Source organism: Artibeus jamaicensis, unplaced genomic scaffold (assembly GCF_021234435.1).
Source record: "Artibeus jamaicensis isolate MK-2021 breed Jamaican fruit bat unplaced genomic scaffold, CSHL_Jam_final scaffold_1283, whole genome shotgun sequence".
NCBI classification, from domain to species: Eukaryota; Metazoa; Chordata; class Mammalia; order Chiroptera; family Phyllostomidae; genus Artibeus; species Artibeus jamaicensis.
Genome location: NW_026522028.1, coordinates 13665634 through 13681817, shown reverse-complemented (window position 1 = coordinate 13681817; position 16184 = coordinate 13665634). Strand labels below are relative to the sequence as shown.

At 35.0% G+C, this 16184-nt stretch overlaps 1 protein-coding gene across 4 annotated transcripts in view; it reads left to right on the top strand.

Annotated features, from left to right (window-relative positions):
* Nucleotides 1-16184, top strand: part of CNKSR2 (connector enhancer of kinase suppressor of Ras 2) — a 313411-nt gene that overhangs the window by 269359 nt on the left and 27868 nt on the right. For all 4 annotated transcript variants that reach the window (XM_037129263.2, XM_037129190.2, XM_037129132.2 and 1 more), the window contains one exon: nucleotides 923-1478. In XM_037129263.2, coding sequence (XP_036985158.2) covers nucleotides 923-1478 — 556 coding nt within the window. The remainder of the gene's footprint in view (nucleotides 1-922; nucleotides 1479-16184) is intronic.

Genomic DNA, 16184 nt, shown 5'->3' with positions numbered 1-16184 from the left:
TACTTGGAGGGGCAGAATGCACTTTCCCTTCAGCCAGGCTTGTCCTCAGCCCCATTTGCGATAATCACATTGAACAAATCTGGCTTCTCCTGCCAATAGAGAGCCTGAGCTGGCTTTCTAATCTGAGCTTGCTCTGGTCTGTTAGCCCCCAATGCAAGAGTAAGGCTTGTCTCAGGAGTGATGGCTGCAAGTTTTCTACAGCATTCAGTTCATACCAGTAGTCCCTTTGCTTGGTTGTGCTTTTCACTGTAACGTATATTTCCAAGATTTAAATTCCAGAGATAAATATATTCCATATTTCTTTTGTGTTTATATACTCTGAAGTGCCTGTACTTAAAGCAAATGCTAATCCCCATCAGGCTATTATCTCATGCTACCTACATTTTTAAGTCTCTAAAAAACGCCATGGAATTCACAAGGCTATGAAGCTTTTCCTTGGCACCCATAGAAGCAGAAATTTGCCTGTGAAAAACAGGAAGGGTTCTGTCTGATCACAGACATTTTGTTTTCACATCCCAAAGCCTCTCTCTCCTTACTATCATCCTCAAGCTCCATAAACTGTGGGAACAGGAATTTGGCAACTTCAGGATTTCAATTAAGTACAGATTTAAAAACCTACAATTATTTGTTTAGTTCCTGGATAGTTCTTACATAAGTGCTCACATTTTCTTGTACTTTGTTGTTGTAAACATCTGTATTAAGATGTGAGATTTTTCATGAGGACCTGGTATAGCTGCATTTCAATACATCTGTATCTCAATCTCATAAAATGTCAGCTGGGGCCTAACTTTGAGATACTTGAAAACTTGACTAGTCATTAACTCTCAACTAGCAAATGTTACCAGGTGGAAATTAAATGTTTCTTAGTGCTAGAAGTGGCCCTTTATTTCTGTAGAGGTTCATCAGAGGCTCCTTTTCACAGATGAGTTGTGCCAGTCCTTATGTGGAAGCAAAACACAGCCGGCTGTCCTCCACAGAGACCTCTCAGTCTCAGTCTTCTCATGAGGAGTTTCGTCAGGAAGTGACTGGGAGCAGTGCAGTGTCCCCCATTCGCAAGACAGCCAGCCAGCGCCGCTCCTGGCAGGATTTAATTGAGACGCCCCTGACAAGCTCTGGATTACACTATCTTCAGACTCTGCCCCTGGAGGATTCTGTCTTCTCTGACTCCGCGGCCATATCCCCAGAGCACAGGCGGCAGTCCACCCTTCCGACTCAGAAATGCCACCTACAGGATCACTATGGGCCTTACCCATTAGCCGAGAGCGACAGGATGCAAGTGTTAAATGGAAATGGGGGCAAGCCTCGAAGTTTTACTCTGCCTCGAGATAGCGGGTTCAACCACTGCTGTCTGAATGCGCCGGTTAGTGCCTGTGACCCGCAGGATGACGTGCAGCCCCCAGAGGTGGAGGAAGAGGAGGAGGAGGAGGAGGAGGAGGAGGAGGAAGGGGAGGCAGCAGGGGAAAACATAGGAGACAAAAGTAAGTATATTGATGGAGATTCTTAGCCTGTGTACACAGAGTCCTAACCTTTTCAGACTTCTTATTTTAAAAATATAGAATTTTGTTTCTCTTTTTCTCTTAAAATAATGGTCTTGCTGCATAGGAAGTTAGCTATCCCTTGGCATCCTACTTTCAGAACTTAAGTAACTTGGGGAAAAAGATGAGTAATGAAACTTCTATCCCAGGATACCCATAGCTAGAGCAAATAACTTTTCCCTCCAATTACCCATTAGCCTTTTAAGGTTAATGCTATTCATTTCCTTTTCTCCCTCCTCTTAGCCACTTTCTTCTCACTTGCATACATCATCCCTTTGGTCAACAATTATTACCCCCTGAGTTTGGGTTAAGAAACTATATATGCTTTCAAGGAGGGTGTTAGCAGAACCTTGGTTGAAAAGTAAGTGAATACACACACACACACACACACACACACACACACACACACACGGACACATATACAACTTAAAATTCCCAGAGTTTTTCCAAGAAGAAAATTCATGTAATATTTCTACCAACTTCAAATACCCCAATATATTGTCTAGAAACCATCCATTTACTTTTTTAGTATGTATATGGATTACAAAATTCAACTTATGGGAATCAAATCTTAAGAAAGACAAGTCAATTAACTAACCCTCTAGCTTGTTGGAATTAAGAATATGTTTACTAGTTATCAAGTTCTTTATCCACCATGCCATACCAAGCAGCTCTTTATAACCAATGTGATATACCAGTTCAGAAACCCAGGCTAGCTTAAGGAAGCAATTATAATTCAGTTATTTTATTTAAAAAGAAAATCTAGGTCTGCCTATAAATGTTGAATGTTAAATACAAAAATAATGTATAGAAGAATTAGGATAAAACTGTTTATATCTCTTTATTCAAAATAAGGTCTAGGTCAGTTAGTGCAAATGACTTGAGCTAATGTTGCTGGAAACACAGTTCCTGGTTTGGCCCTGCTAGGGCATTATACCAGTATTTTTTAATAATGCAAACAGACTGGACCCTTCATCCCATTTTGTGAGTATATGAGACTTTGATTACAGGGTAAATTTGTGGAAGTACTTCATTACAACTGAAAACAAGTCAAAGCTCACAGGTTACCAGCTGGCCAAGAGCCTCCTGTCAATGTTAAGTTTGGCTCATTTCAAATGAGGGTCCTTTGGCAATTATTAACAAGAAAATATAGTAAACTTCCTTTAATGGTATGGATCTTCCTTGCATTACTTAATGGGAATTAAATTATGACTCATATAATCAAAATATGAGTTGCTTACAATAAAATTCATAGGTTAAACCAGCTTCTATATAAATTACATTTTAGCCATAATCTTTGTGAGGAGCATTGTAAAGGTATACTGTTGGTGCAGGAAAGACAATTACCATCTGTTACCTGCCAAGCCCTGTCAACATTCACATTAATTAGAGATTATGGAAGTCTTGTGGAAAAAATATCTAGGAACTATGTTAGGCCTCTGTAGGAGTTCTGGCAAACATGATAATATATTTTTAATATGATTATCTAAAGTATTAAGTTGTTTTGTAAAATTTATCTAAAGATGAGTTAAAAACTTCATTTCAACTGTCATCCAGGTACTATACAACTACTCTAACTATGTCAGGTTTGTTCAGTTCTACAAAGCAGAAAGCATGTGCTAGACTAGAACCTGAAAGGAAACCCCAGGCCCTGTGGTCACCATTCCATCAGGCTCCAGTGGCCCATAGAGCATCTTTAGGTGCATGGCTTTCAGTTTTGTTTCTCCTAGTGTCTCTTTTTCTTTTGCTGTTTGTTGATTTGATTTCTTTTAATCATATAGACACCCTCGTAAGTCAGTGGCTTTTTCTTCTTCAGGCTCCCAAATAAGTTAAGTGGGAAGTTATTCACTACTACTTTCCATCTTTTTTCAGTGGGCTCTCTCTTTGTGGAATAATTGTGATGAGGCAGAACAGCCCCAGGAAGTCTGTCCATAAATTTGGTATTACACATTTGAACTTTCTGGTTCAATATTGTGGGGCAGTCCATGCTACTTCAGTCAACCCTGCTTCACTAAAGGTGGCCTTGTATTATCTTTCAGGGCCCCATTTCTGTCTTGGTATTTTTCCATAAATCTTGTCACTTGATGTTTCAGTGTCCTTCAAACTGTTCTCAACAGAACACTGCTTTTCATGCTTGCATAGAAGGTGCTTCTTATTTAATGGAATGTATATCTGCCTCCCTAATGATGCTTTTTTGTATTACTATTTGAAATATTTAGAAGTATACAATTTGACGAGTGCTTCAGTTGGGAAATGTCATCTATAAAATCCGTGTTTTCAAAAGAATCTCTAAGGTATACATAGGGGGTGTCATGTTCATCACTGCCCTGGGCTGACCAGTAGGAGTAAATATTTTAGGCCGCTTATTCAAACCAAGCTGCTTGGTGTTTTAATAACAGAGTAAAACTCATTCCAGGGGAAGAAGCCATGGCCATTCCATCAGCCTCAGATGTATGGCACACCCTCCAATACAGAGCACTCAGTATGTACTGCACAGGTCAGCAGGCAACCATGCTTGTTAGAATCAAAGTTCAAAAGCCATTTGTTTCTAACTGTCCTGCTCGAGGCCAGCATTCTACTAAAGTAAATTAACACTAATCAGGTACAGACCTGCAGAGGAACTAAGTTTCAAGTCTCCAGCTCCAAACATTTTTCTTAGGTGCCAAGAAGTCAAAAACAGGAAGTGTCAGGAGTGTAGGCAGAAAGAATAATGGAAGAAAACATGAAAATGCAGTCTATTTTCTGCTTTAAAGGTAAAGAATTATGTCATCAACCAACCCCCTTTTTATCATTTATATTTATTTTAACTTTATATAACATACATTATACAGTGTTTATGAGTTTTCAAAGCAATCTAAAAAGCGAGGTGTACCTAAATCTGTGACCTATATGTTCAATTTGGTCCTGCTTATGAAGTGTGAATTTAGCCTTCTTTAGAACAGACGTCAGTGTATTCTCGTGATTGGACTACCTTTTGTCTTCTTTTGAAATTCATTTGAGTCATACTGATTTTTTTCTCAGGTTGAACTCATTTTAGTCTAAAATGGATGGTACTAAAAGTACACAGATGAGACTTGTCTTGTTTTCCTTTGACTGAAAAGTCAGCTTGCATATTAATTATCCTGACCTACTTCACTGGCATTTAGGAGAAGACAAGTAATTTCCTATTATCCCAATTAGCAGTTGTGAAGCTTACTGAGCTATGGGACTTATAATACTTCAGTTAAATTAAATTATAAATTATGTCAGCCTATGCAAGTTTTAAGGAGTGTAAATCATAAAAGTGTGGGGGAAATATGAAGATATATTTCACTCAGAAGTCATCTGCCATAACACTAAAATACTGTTTCAGTTAATGCAGCTTGAAGTCTGCTTGAAATAGCTTTTTTTTCTTTGCCATAGGAAATTTAAATGAGGTTTTCAAAAATGTCATCGCTTGATCCTGCTAATTTCCCTCATGGCCCATTTATAAGAGTATTCTTTACTAGCCATACATTCTCAGTGCCTCCATATACTCAATAAAGTTATCATGTTCTCTTTTTGATTGTCTTGGAAATAACTTAGCAGTATCCTCACTTAATTTACACATTTATTAGCTTGGTCTTAGAAATCTAAAGCAAAACCTAGCAGGTTTTTGGGGGCGAGAAGGTAGATAAAATGTATTTCCTTGTAACTATAATACAGTTCAGGTTATCTGGTCAAGATTTTTATTGATGCTTTCAAAATGAAATCAGCTGAGAAACACATTTTAAAGTTATTCTTTTGAGTCTAAAACTCTTTGCACACCATTACAACTGAGTAGCCTAATAACTTAAATTATCTAGCAGACAGGCTGGATAATGACTACCAATTCAGAACAGAAAAAGACTAATCTTCTTCAATCATTTTAAAGAGTCCTAGAGTAATTTCCTGAAGAGTTTCTAAAAGCCATGAATTTTGTTTTTAAGAATATTCAGGTAGGAAGTGTGTGGGCAAGGGGAAGATACTACTAAAGTATGAAATTGTGTTAAAGAAAAAAAGGAGCAAGTTGAAAATAAAGAATAATTTTAAGTACTTTTTATGGTCTTAATTTATTGTCAAGATAAGTTATGCGCAAACACAGAGAATTTAGAACAGTATAATAACCAATAATATCTTAAATTATAGTTTGGTTCTAAAGGTAATAAGTGGAAAAGATATATAAGGATTGTAAATACAAAGGCATTCATTAAAGTTCAAGAAAGAATAACAGAGAACCTTAAATACACCACTTTTGTTAAGTTTAAGGGCACCATTCTGGGCTGGTTCTGTAACAAATACATATAAATAAAGAACACAGAAAATCTATAAAGTACTAAACAAATATTCTATTAATACCTTATTTCCTGATTTTGAAGAAAGACTGTTAGATATAAAACACTAAAGGTTAAATATAGAGTCTAGCCATAATTCTGATATTGATTATAGGTTGGATTTTTAATCACACCTTCCTTATTTTGGGGGAGGGCTTAAATAATAAGAAAAAGCTATCTTAGTTTATAGAAAATTCAGATGTGAGGTTGTTCTGGTGTGAACTGAATGGCTCTGAAGTGTCAGGAATCTCAATTAACTTTTCTGTAATGACAAGAGCTCCAAGCATCACTTCTTATAAGATAGCATCCAAAAGGCCAAAGACAGGCTCTATCTTTAGTCTTTTTAGTAATATCAAGAAAAATTGATGGGAGTAAAAGACAGAATACTGTAGTTGAAAAATAATTAAATAAAAAAATTTTAGAAGAAAGAAAAATTTCCTGGATCCTTCCAGCACTCAGCTCCAGATTCCATTGGCCAAGGTTCTACTACATGCCCATGGCTAAATTGCAAGGGAGATGGAATGATTATGAATAGTTTAGACTAACCTGGATTTGTTTCTGAGATCATAAAGAAGAGAAATGCACCAGACTGTTTATCTACATGATATCCCTTTTGTTATATAGATTACATCCTCAAATGATTTGTTCAAACAGTGTTTCACTCTTTGAAAAAATATATATGCAAACACATACCCCGGATCACATCCTACCATTTAAGTCTTGGCATTAACAAAATGCTAGATATCTAAATGGGGATAAATATTATGTAACCGAATATGTAGCTAGTTAGATATAATTACTGTTGATTTTTGAAATGAATGAGCATGTTTTCCTATAAACACTAAATGATCAGAACTTAGAATACAATCTGTGGAGATGTTCCTTAGTTCAAATCCTTGCGTTGTCACTCTACTACTTGCAAGCAGTATGACTGATCAAGTTGTTTAACACCTCTAGACCTCAATGTCTTCATTGTTAAATCACGTGGTATCAGTATTGATGAGATTGGATGAAGATTAAATAAGGTAATGCCAAAAGACGCTTAGTTTCCATATCTGACACACTGTAAGTCTATCCAAAAACTGTTTTATAATTATGTGACTTGTGTAGATTTTATGCAGATTTAAATTTAGGCAAAGAAAGCAATTATAATACTTGAATAGTGAATTGGTCCTGGCAAACCTCACTAAATAACATTTACCTGACTATATGACCTAACTTTGTTCAGTTTCAGCTGTTTTTGTAGGTCAAAATGATGACATATCAGCAATTTTTTATGTTTCAACATAATATATTAGCCATATTCCAGGGGCTAGAATAAAAACGTACCTCATTTCATATTCTTATCACTCACTACTCCTTTTTTTAATATTAGACATTTAGGAACTCAAAAGAAACCTTGTATTCCAAATAGCACTAGCCTTATTATATATATTTACTGAAATATGTATTTCTAGGTCTTGCCATGCAAGTATCAGTTCAAATATTTTTTCCTCAGAGTTCTACCCTGACAACCCAGTCTGACCAAGATGTCTCCCCACCACCACCATCATTCATCCTGTGGTATGCTACTCTGTTTTATAGTCTTCACAGCCTTATCACTATGAGTATAGCATCAAATATTTTCTACTGACTTGCTTTTTATCTCTACCCACCAAAATATAAGTTTCTTAAAAGAGATTTTATTCCCATCTTGCACACCCAGTGCCTAAGATAGTACATGGTCTATCGTAGGCCAGGCATTATTGGATGAATGGATGAGTGTGTAAATGAGTGAATGAATGAATGAATAAATAGTAGCTAACCATCTTGCCACAAATTGTTTTCCATTTTATTAATTATATAATAGTAAAGCTAAAGTTATTGTTTTATGAATTGTGTGACATAACACAGAAATCAAAACATTGTAAAATTCTTCATTTGGAGTGTTTGGTGAAGGAAAGGACAAGACTACATGTGCTCAGCATGCCCTTTTTATGCTGCGCACCAGAAAGTTAGGATGCTATTAACTAGAATTGCTGCTCTTTGTATTATTATTCATTTACAGTCACCTTCTCTATTGTTGAAACCCTTCTCTTCCTGCCTGTTTCACCCCCATTGGAAATATGAAGTCCACAAGAATATGACATGTGAGATAACTAGTTCATTATTAGAAACCATATCTTCTAGCACCCCTAGGCAGTCGTTTTTCCTACAAAAATCTGCAGCCTGTAGAAGGAGGTTAGCTGCACTGGAAGTCACCCATCACCTAGTTTCACCCTGATTCATGTGTAAAACATGTTGAAATTCCAACCTGTACTTCACTGAATAACCGGTAGCCCTGTATCAGCCAGGAAAATAGTCTCAGGAATGTCAATAAGTAATGAAGCTACATTTAAAGGCAAAAGAATGAATTCTAGGTGCTACAAAGTTGCATAGCACATGTGGCCAGATAAGAACTAAAGCTCACATAAAAGGATGACAAAAGCTTCACCAGTATAAAAATGCAAATTATGATTTACCATTTGTTTTACCAAGAAAGATGATTGGATTCAGCTACATTATTACTTGTTACTGTTTTCACACATCAAAAAAGAAAACCAATTTTCTTCAGATCATTAACAGCATATTGTCAATTTCTCAATGGAGCACTATCTAGCTTATTTTATGGTGACCTGTCTTATGTTCTGTCTCCTTTTACCTTAGTCACCCTTGCCAGAGAAAGTTGAAATCACAAATGTCTCCTTTTTTCCCTCTACATTTTAAATCCACTTTGTATGGTTACCAATTACCAGAAGATGCTAGCTTAAAACATAATAGGATTATACCATAAAACATTTGTTGGAAGTTTTTTAATTTTCCTATATGTTTTTCTTTTGTTGTTTAATTGAAAAGTATTTACTTGCTTGAAAACAAAGACACTGAAATAGAGAACAGGAGGACAGCAACCAGAGGGGAGAGGGGAGGGAATTTCGGGGGAAAAAGGGGAAGGATTTACAGGAACTAGTTATAAAGGACACATGGACAACAGCTAAGGGGGGTGGAAATGGGAGGGAGGTGGGGAGCACGGGGGTGGGCTGGGATGGGAGTAAAAGACAGAAAACTGTACTTGAACAACAATTAAATAAAAAAGAAAAGTATTAACTTGCTTATTGCTAAACAAATACAGACAGACAGACAGACATAAAACAATGATGAACATTAAAAGCAACCTTCTCTTCTTACTCTGTAGAAATAACTCCTGTTTAAAATTAAAGTTTTAAAATATAATTATTGTATGAATTTGTTTTCCTCATAAATCTTTTTCCTGTAACTCTATGTGAAGTAGAGAGGCATGATACGGTTTAGTTGGTTTTCAGCTAACTATTTTCCTCTGCAGTGTTTTTATGTGAACTCAGTTTATAATATAAGCAACAGTCTTGTGAGATAACTTGCACATCACCTCAGAACCCAACCTAATCCCACCATATATTACCATGAAAATGCAACAGTGACCTGTTGATCCTTCCAAAAATGGTAGAAGGAGAAATATGGGAAGAAATGACAAAGGATGTACATGCACACTTATACCTGCCACACACATCCATACACATCAGAAGCTCCTTACCTACCTTGGTGCCATATGGCTTTTGGCCAACCTTCTTTATGGAGGTATATCAATAATGACAGCTTATTTCAAAGCTCTATGATGAAAACAGGTAAGCCAGAGACATACAGCTAAAAACCACAAGCAAGAATGTGGAATTCAGGGGTCAACTTCAGAACTGCTCTATCTGGTGGTCAGAGTTTACCTGTGTTTTTACTTCAAGTTAAAAAAAACATTAAACCTTCTACTAAACCATCTCCCTTATTTATTTTTTGCAATGTTCTCACAAGTTCCATTCTTTTGGCCCCTCAGATTTTCCTATGTTTAGCTATAGGCAGATCTTAACCCTATTATTTGGTCTTAATAGCTCAAGGTATTATAAGCTGAAATTTTTCCTTTAATGTAAAATACTCTCACTAATATGTCATCCAATAAGAAAAAATGCCCATTACTATATATTTTAAGTGCAAAAGTGACAGTTGGCCATGAAATATTTTAATATTTAAACATCATACTTGAGAAGTTCTAGAAGATTCTTGTCTCAGGAATGCAATATGACAATTTTATATATATTTGTTTCTATTACAAATACAAAGTATGCCAATAAAATAAACTTCCTGAGTTATTTCACAGAAATTGTAGAATACTTCAAAATAAGGCTCAGTTATTAAATTTATTGGTTTATTTCAGAGCTATAAATTCTTTAACATTCTTAGTCATGGATTCCCTAACATTTCACTGTCTACACTTAAACTACTAAAATGTGAACTAAGCCTCCATATTGTACTTTTGATTTGCTGTACCAATATATAATCCAGTTAGTTCTAAGCATGTATTCATTCACTCAGATTTATTTACTCAATAGATATTATTTATTTACTACATGTTAAGAGTATCTAGCTCTTTTGTAAGTCCACTCACAATAAAAAATTGTAAATTTTCTTTGAGAAATACTAAAAATATTTCTGTCTGATAACATGAAACACCAAATAAATCAAAGTCTACAGCATCTTTTCTACCTTGTACCAATAATTTTCTGTACTAACCAACTTATAATATTATAAAAATTATTCCTTGAGAGATTACAGAAGAAATTACATTTATTTTAGGGCACTATGACTTCTGCAAAATTTATGAAACTTACTAGAATCAGATGAGATCACTTTTAAAGCTATTTCTGATTTGGCTCATTTTTTCGAAATAATGGTTGGGGGAATGCATTCTCTTTACTCAGCTGTACTGATTAACACAAATCAGATGTGTAATAATCTTAATTGATTTCTACTAGAAAATTAGGAAGCATCTTCTCAATCATCAAAGAAATACTAATCTATGTTAAATATAACATAATATTGGCCATACTATTATATTGATTTAATGTACTGACCATAGATTAATATTTTGTTGGTGATTGAGATGTCCCTAATTTTATAGTACAACTAATATTTAATTTAGTTATCTGAAAAACAATTGATACTAGCAAAGTGTCAAATACAGAAAATTACACTGTATTTTGAATGTCTACTTTAGGGAAGTTTTAGCCTTAACATTTTAAAGAATTTTACACTTTTTCACATTTATTCATTTTTATTTTTTATTACTTTTGAATTTTATTATTGTTCAAGTACAGTTTTCTGCCTTTCCCCTCCACATCTTCCCCCCCCACCCCAGCCATTGATACCTCCCTCCCCTGATTCTATCCACCCTTGGTTTTGTCCATGTGTCCTTTATAGTTGTTCCTGAAAACCCTTCCCCCGTTCCCCCGATTATCCCCTCCCATCTCCCCTCTGGTTACTGTCCATTTGTTCTTAATTTCACTGTCTCTGGCTCTTTTTTGCTGGCTTGGTTGTTTTGTTGATTAGGGTCCAGTTATAGGTGAGATTATATGGTATTTGTCTTTCACCGCCTGGCTCATTTCACTTAGCATAATGCTCTGCAGTTGCATCTATGCTGTCACAAGGTGTAGGAGCTCCTTCTTTCTCTTGGCTGCATAGTATTCCATTGTGTAAATGTACTACAGGTTTTTGATCCACTCATTTACTGATGGGCACTTAGGTTGCCTCCAGCACATGACTATTGTAAATTGTGCTGTTATGAACTTTGGGGTGCATAGTTCCTTTTGGATTGGTGTTTCAGGACTCAGGGTATAATTACAGCAGCAGAATTGCTGGGTCAAAAGGCTGTTCCATTTTTAGTTTTCTGAGGAAATTCCATACTATTTTCCACAGTAGCTGCACCAGTCTGCATTCCCACCCACAGTGCATGAGGGCTTTTGCACATTTATAATCCCTAGTCTTCTATGCTTTTGATTCTGATATTATGCTCTTTCTCTTCTGATAAATCATTCACAGACTATATTGTCTTGATGCCTAACATCTATTAATTTAAGACCTCCAGATTTTTTATCCATTATTTTATCGGTTCCTTTAGCTATCATATTTTCCTTAAATTGTTATTGTTGTTGGAATAATTCAAAGTCTACTTTGTAACTTAGGAAATGTATGCAATCATTCACTTTAAAATTCTTGGTGAGAGAAAATAGCTATAACTTCAACCATGACTAAACTTAAGCTTTCTACCTTTTCCTCCAACCATCTCAGCTGTTTTCTGATTGTTCTTTAATAATACAAACACACAAGGTTTCTCATGCATTCCCTAAAAAGAAGAGAGGGGGAACAGCTTGGAATCAGTGTGGCTTTAATAAAAAAACCTCTGCCAATCCTGACAGTAATAAGCCCCACCTCTCACAGGGTACTCTATTATCTTCTCACACTCTATGTAGCTGCTGGGCAGCAATTTTTTTATTTAGCATCTTAGGTCCTAAGCAGTCATGATCTTTTATTAATCTAATTAGAAGGATTGTGCCTCAGCACTAAAGATTGGAAAGGTGTTTACCATTCTAATTATGTACTAATGCCAAATAGCTTTATTGAATAACTAATCAAGAAGTTAATCTTAATTTTGAATGCTTCTTTGAATGTATAACACCTTTTTCTTCTTTTTTGTATATTACTTGAGTGGTTTATAGTGGTAAATACTATAAAAGCCATTTTAATTATTTATATTAACATAAAGAATTCATTTAATAACCCTGGCTGGTGTAGCTCAGTGGACTGAGCGAAGGGCCTGGGAACCAAAGGGCTGCTGGTTTGATTCCCAGTCAGGGCACATGCCTGGGTTGCAGGCCTTATCCCCCTTGTGGGATGTGCTAGAGGCCACCATACACTGATGTTTCATTCCCTCTTTTTCTCCCTCCTTCCCATCTCTCTAAAAATAAATAAATAAAATCTTTTTTAAAAGAATTCATTTAATAGACAAATTATTTTTTATTCAAGTAGGCATGTAATATGTGCTATGCTATATGTAATGGTGCATAATAATTAGCCATCTCACCATTGAACTTAGAGTTTTAAATATTCACCTTCTCATCTAATATAGAAATACCTTTTATATATTTGAAAAGTGGTTATTGAGACTCTGCTTGAATATTTTAGGGACTCAGACCTTACTGCCCACAAAGACAGAGCATTCCATGTTGTACAACTCTAGTTTAAAAGTTCTTTCTTACATTGGGTACAAAAGCTGACTTCTTATAAATTTTGACTTATGCATCTTGACATTGCAAATTAGAAAAAATACAGAGCAAGTATTTGAAAGGCTGACATGTAGAGGAGGGATAGGATAGTCTTTAAAGTTTCAGAGGATGTAATAGATAGAAGGAGGCTGATTTTAGATTGATATGAGGGAAAACAGTCCAATGTTTGCATTTGCCCATGAGTGGAATAAATGACCCTGTAAGTTTAGTGGACTCCTGGTTACTCAGTGTTTAAGAAGGGCCTGAAACCAGCTACCAGTCAGGGCTTCCTGAGCTAGCAGGAAAGTTGAACTTGACAGCTTCTTCTAACTCTAAAGTTTTACAGTTCTCTTCAGCATAAAAAGACCTCACCTTTGCTCTCACCGTAGTTCCCTGCACAGTGTACAGGTCTAGAACTATATAATGGAATTGTGTTATCAAACATAATTTGTGTTGTCTGATTTCTGATCTGGATGCATATAATTACCCTAACTTTATACCTATGACATGAGTTCTAGATAACTCACTGCCCTGGTTACCCTCCTCTGTACATCTTATTTCTTTTTAGTGTACTTATGGCAAGTGTGATGGAACTATTACAGTGATCTGGACACCATACTTTTGTTTACATAATTATATCATTAGTTTAACCTACTCACTGTTGGCTCCTATAATGCTTTAATGTTACTAAGTCATAAATAGCATCCCACACTTATTTACTTTATGTCTTAACCTAAATGCAAGTATTTATATTTATTTCTGTTAAAGTTTAACTTCTCAGATTTCACCCCCACTATTTAATTCTGCTAAGAAAGTTCACAATCTTTTTTATCATCTATGATGTTAACCATCCCTCCTGTTGTTGAATACCCTCTAATGTTCTAAGCCTCCTTTCTGTTTTTGATGCTTTATTGATTAAGGAAAGAACATTTTAAAAAAACATTTTAAAGCAAAAAAGGAGCAATGACAGAGCTTTGCAGCATTTGATCTGAAATTTTATCCAATCATCCAAAGTCTTCCTCTGGATTCACCTAATAGTACTATCATTCAATTGATATTACATAAAGATATTATTCATAAGGATATTGCACAAAATTTCATCATATGCAAGACGCACTGCCAATGGCTTTCTTCTTGTCTCCCAACCTAGAGATACTGTCCAGGAAAAATCAGTTTAAAATGTTTAATTTGTATTGAATCCATGTTGATCCTTCAGTTGAAATTTAAAAATAAAACTCCTCTCAATCATAATTTATTCTAAAACTTTGCTATGTACCTATATCAGGTTCATCATTGTGTTTTCTGTAGAATCCATGCTATCTTTTGTTTTTATTTTTGTTGTTGTTATTGTTGTTGTTTTTTGAATAAGAGAAGTTGCTTTAAACAATAAGACTTAAGACATTCTGACAGTCACCCTAAGCTAATTTCCAAAAAATTCATCAATTCCTAAGACTAATCTACTACTTCAAAGAGACCACAAAGTGGATCTTAGTAGTTCCTTATATTGAGAAGTATTTATTTTTTAGCTTCCTAGTATGAAGACTTTTCTCCTTCCAGTAAAAAGCCTAAGATATTGAAGCCATACATTTCCACTTTCTTTTGTCATTAAAATTTGTTTGATAATCTATATTTAGTTTTTTCACAAGCATCAGCTGAACATTTGCTTTCCTGGAACTCTACCTACTAGCAATTGGTATTATTTTCTCCTTCTTAATTCCTAGTGGCCTCTTATTCCATCTTTTGTAAAAGTCCTGCTTAAGGTAAAGCTTTTGGTAAGGAACGTTCTTGTGACTATCTTGACTTCAGCTGCATCTCCTTTCCCTCATTCATTAGGACACTTAACATTTCTTTTACAGATATTTTATTTAAAAAACTATTGATCATTGAAAAATTGTATTTGTCTATCTGAAGTTTAAAATCATGTTTTTAATATAGAGTACATATCTGACTGTATCCTTTCTCTCCTCACCACTACAAAAACATAAACTAAGTTACAGAATTTCTTCCAGTCCTCTTCATGTCTAGAGTGCCACTTGATTCTTCTCTGTTGTTCAATATTAGATCCTACATAGATTTTTACTCATTTCTTTATACTTTTGAGACATGAAATTATCAGGGTTTTAATGCACACAGCAGTTACTTACATGAATTAATCTCATTCTAACATGTTAAATCCTATAGTTAGTATATTGATGACAAGAACAGTTAGAGCTCAGTTTATATCATGTTATATTATTTCATTTTTATAAAGTTTTATAGAAACTGATCTGCCAGCTTTTATACTGCAAATAATAAGAAAACTGAAGCTATAGAAATTAGGTGACTTCATTAGAACAGTTTGCAAGATTTTTAATCATTTGTTTTCGCATCCTTCAGTAAATACCTGAATGTGCCAGGATAGAATATTAGAATCATACAGAGGTTAGCTGTTTACAGAATCTAGTATGGGTAGGGAAATAAGAATACCAAAGATGTCTATTAACTTATTTTTAGACCAGAGTCCTCTTCCTGATTAGCCATATTCCTTGATCAACTGCTTTCAGTGGTTCCTAAGAACTATTATTTCTACACTATAACCCAACTCACATTCCCTATAAATTATAACTTTAAATTATAGAAACAAGTTGCATTCAAATCTGTTCATATTAAGCCCTTTTATATAAAATAATGGTGTTAATATTTTCTAAAAACTGTACTACCAATTTCTGCCCTAAAAAGCTTATGGCATAGCATTTGAGTACTTCCGTTTATTAGATTATCTTGCTATCCAGTGCTAGATATGTGCTGCCAGTCTATAAAAAACAAGGATATTTCTTGAAGGTGTTCTTTATTTATGATTTTTAGATAATACATTGAATGATTGTATAATGTATGATTTAATGAAAAGTAGTGTTGAACTGCATTGTCCATATTCCATGAGATTTTTACACATAGCTAGTGATACACCTGTCCCAGCTGAATGACTAACCTAGCTAATGGTAAAAACAAACAAACCAACAAACTTGATTTAGCTCTTCAAAAAGCAACTTGAGTATGGGTCACTGAGCATGTGTGTAATCAACAAGGTATATAGTATGTAATTCATTGTCATGGAACCAAGACTACTTAAATATTAAATAAAACTATTTTGAGGGCTTATAGCTTATAAAATACTGCATACTGTTGGAAGAAGAAAGACA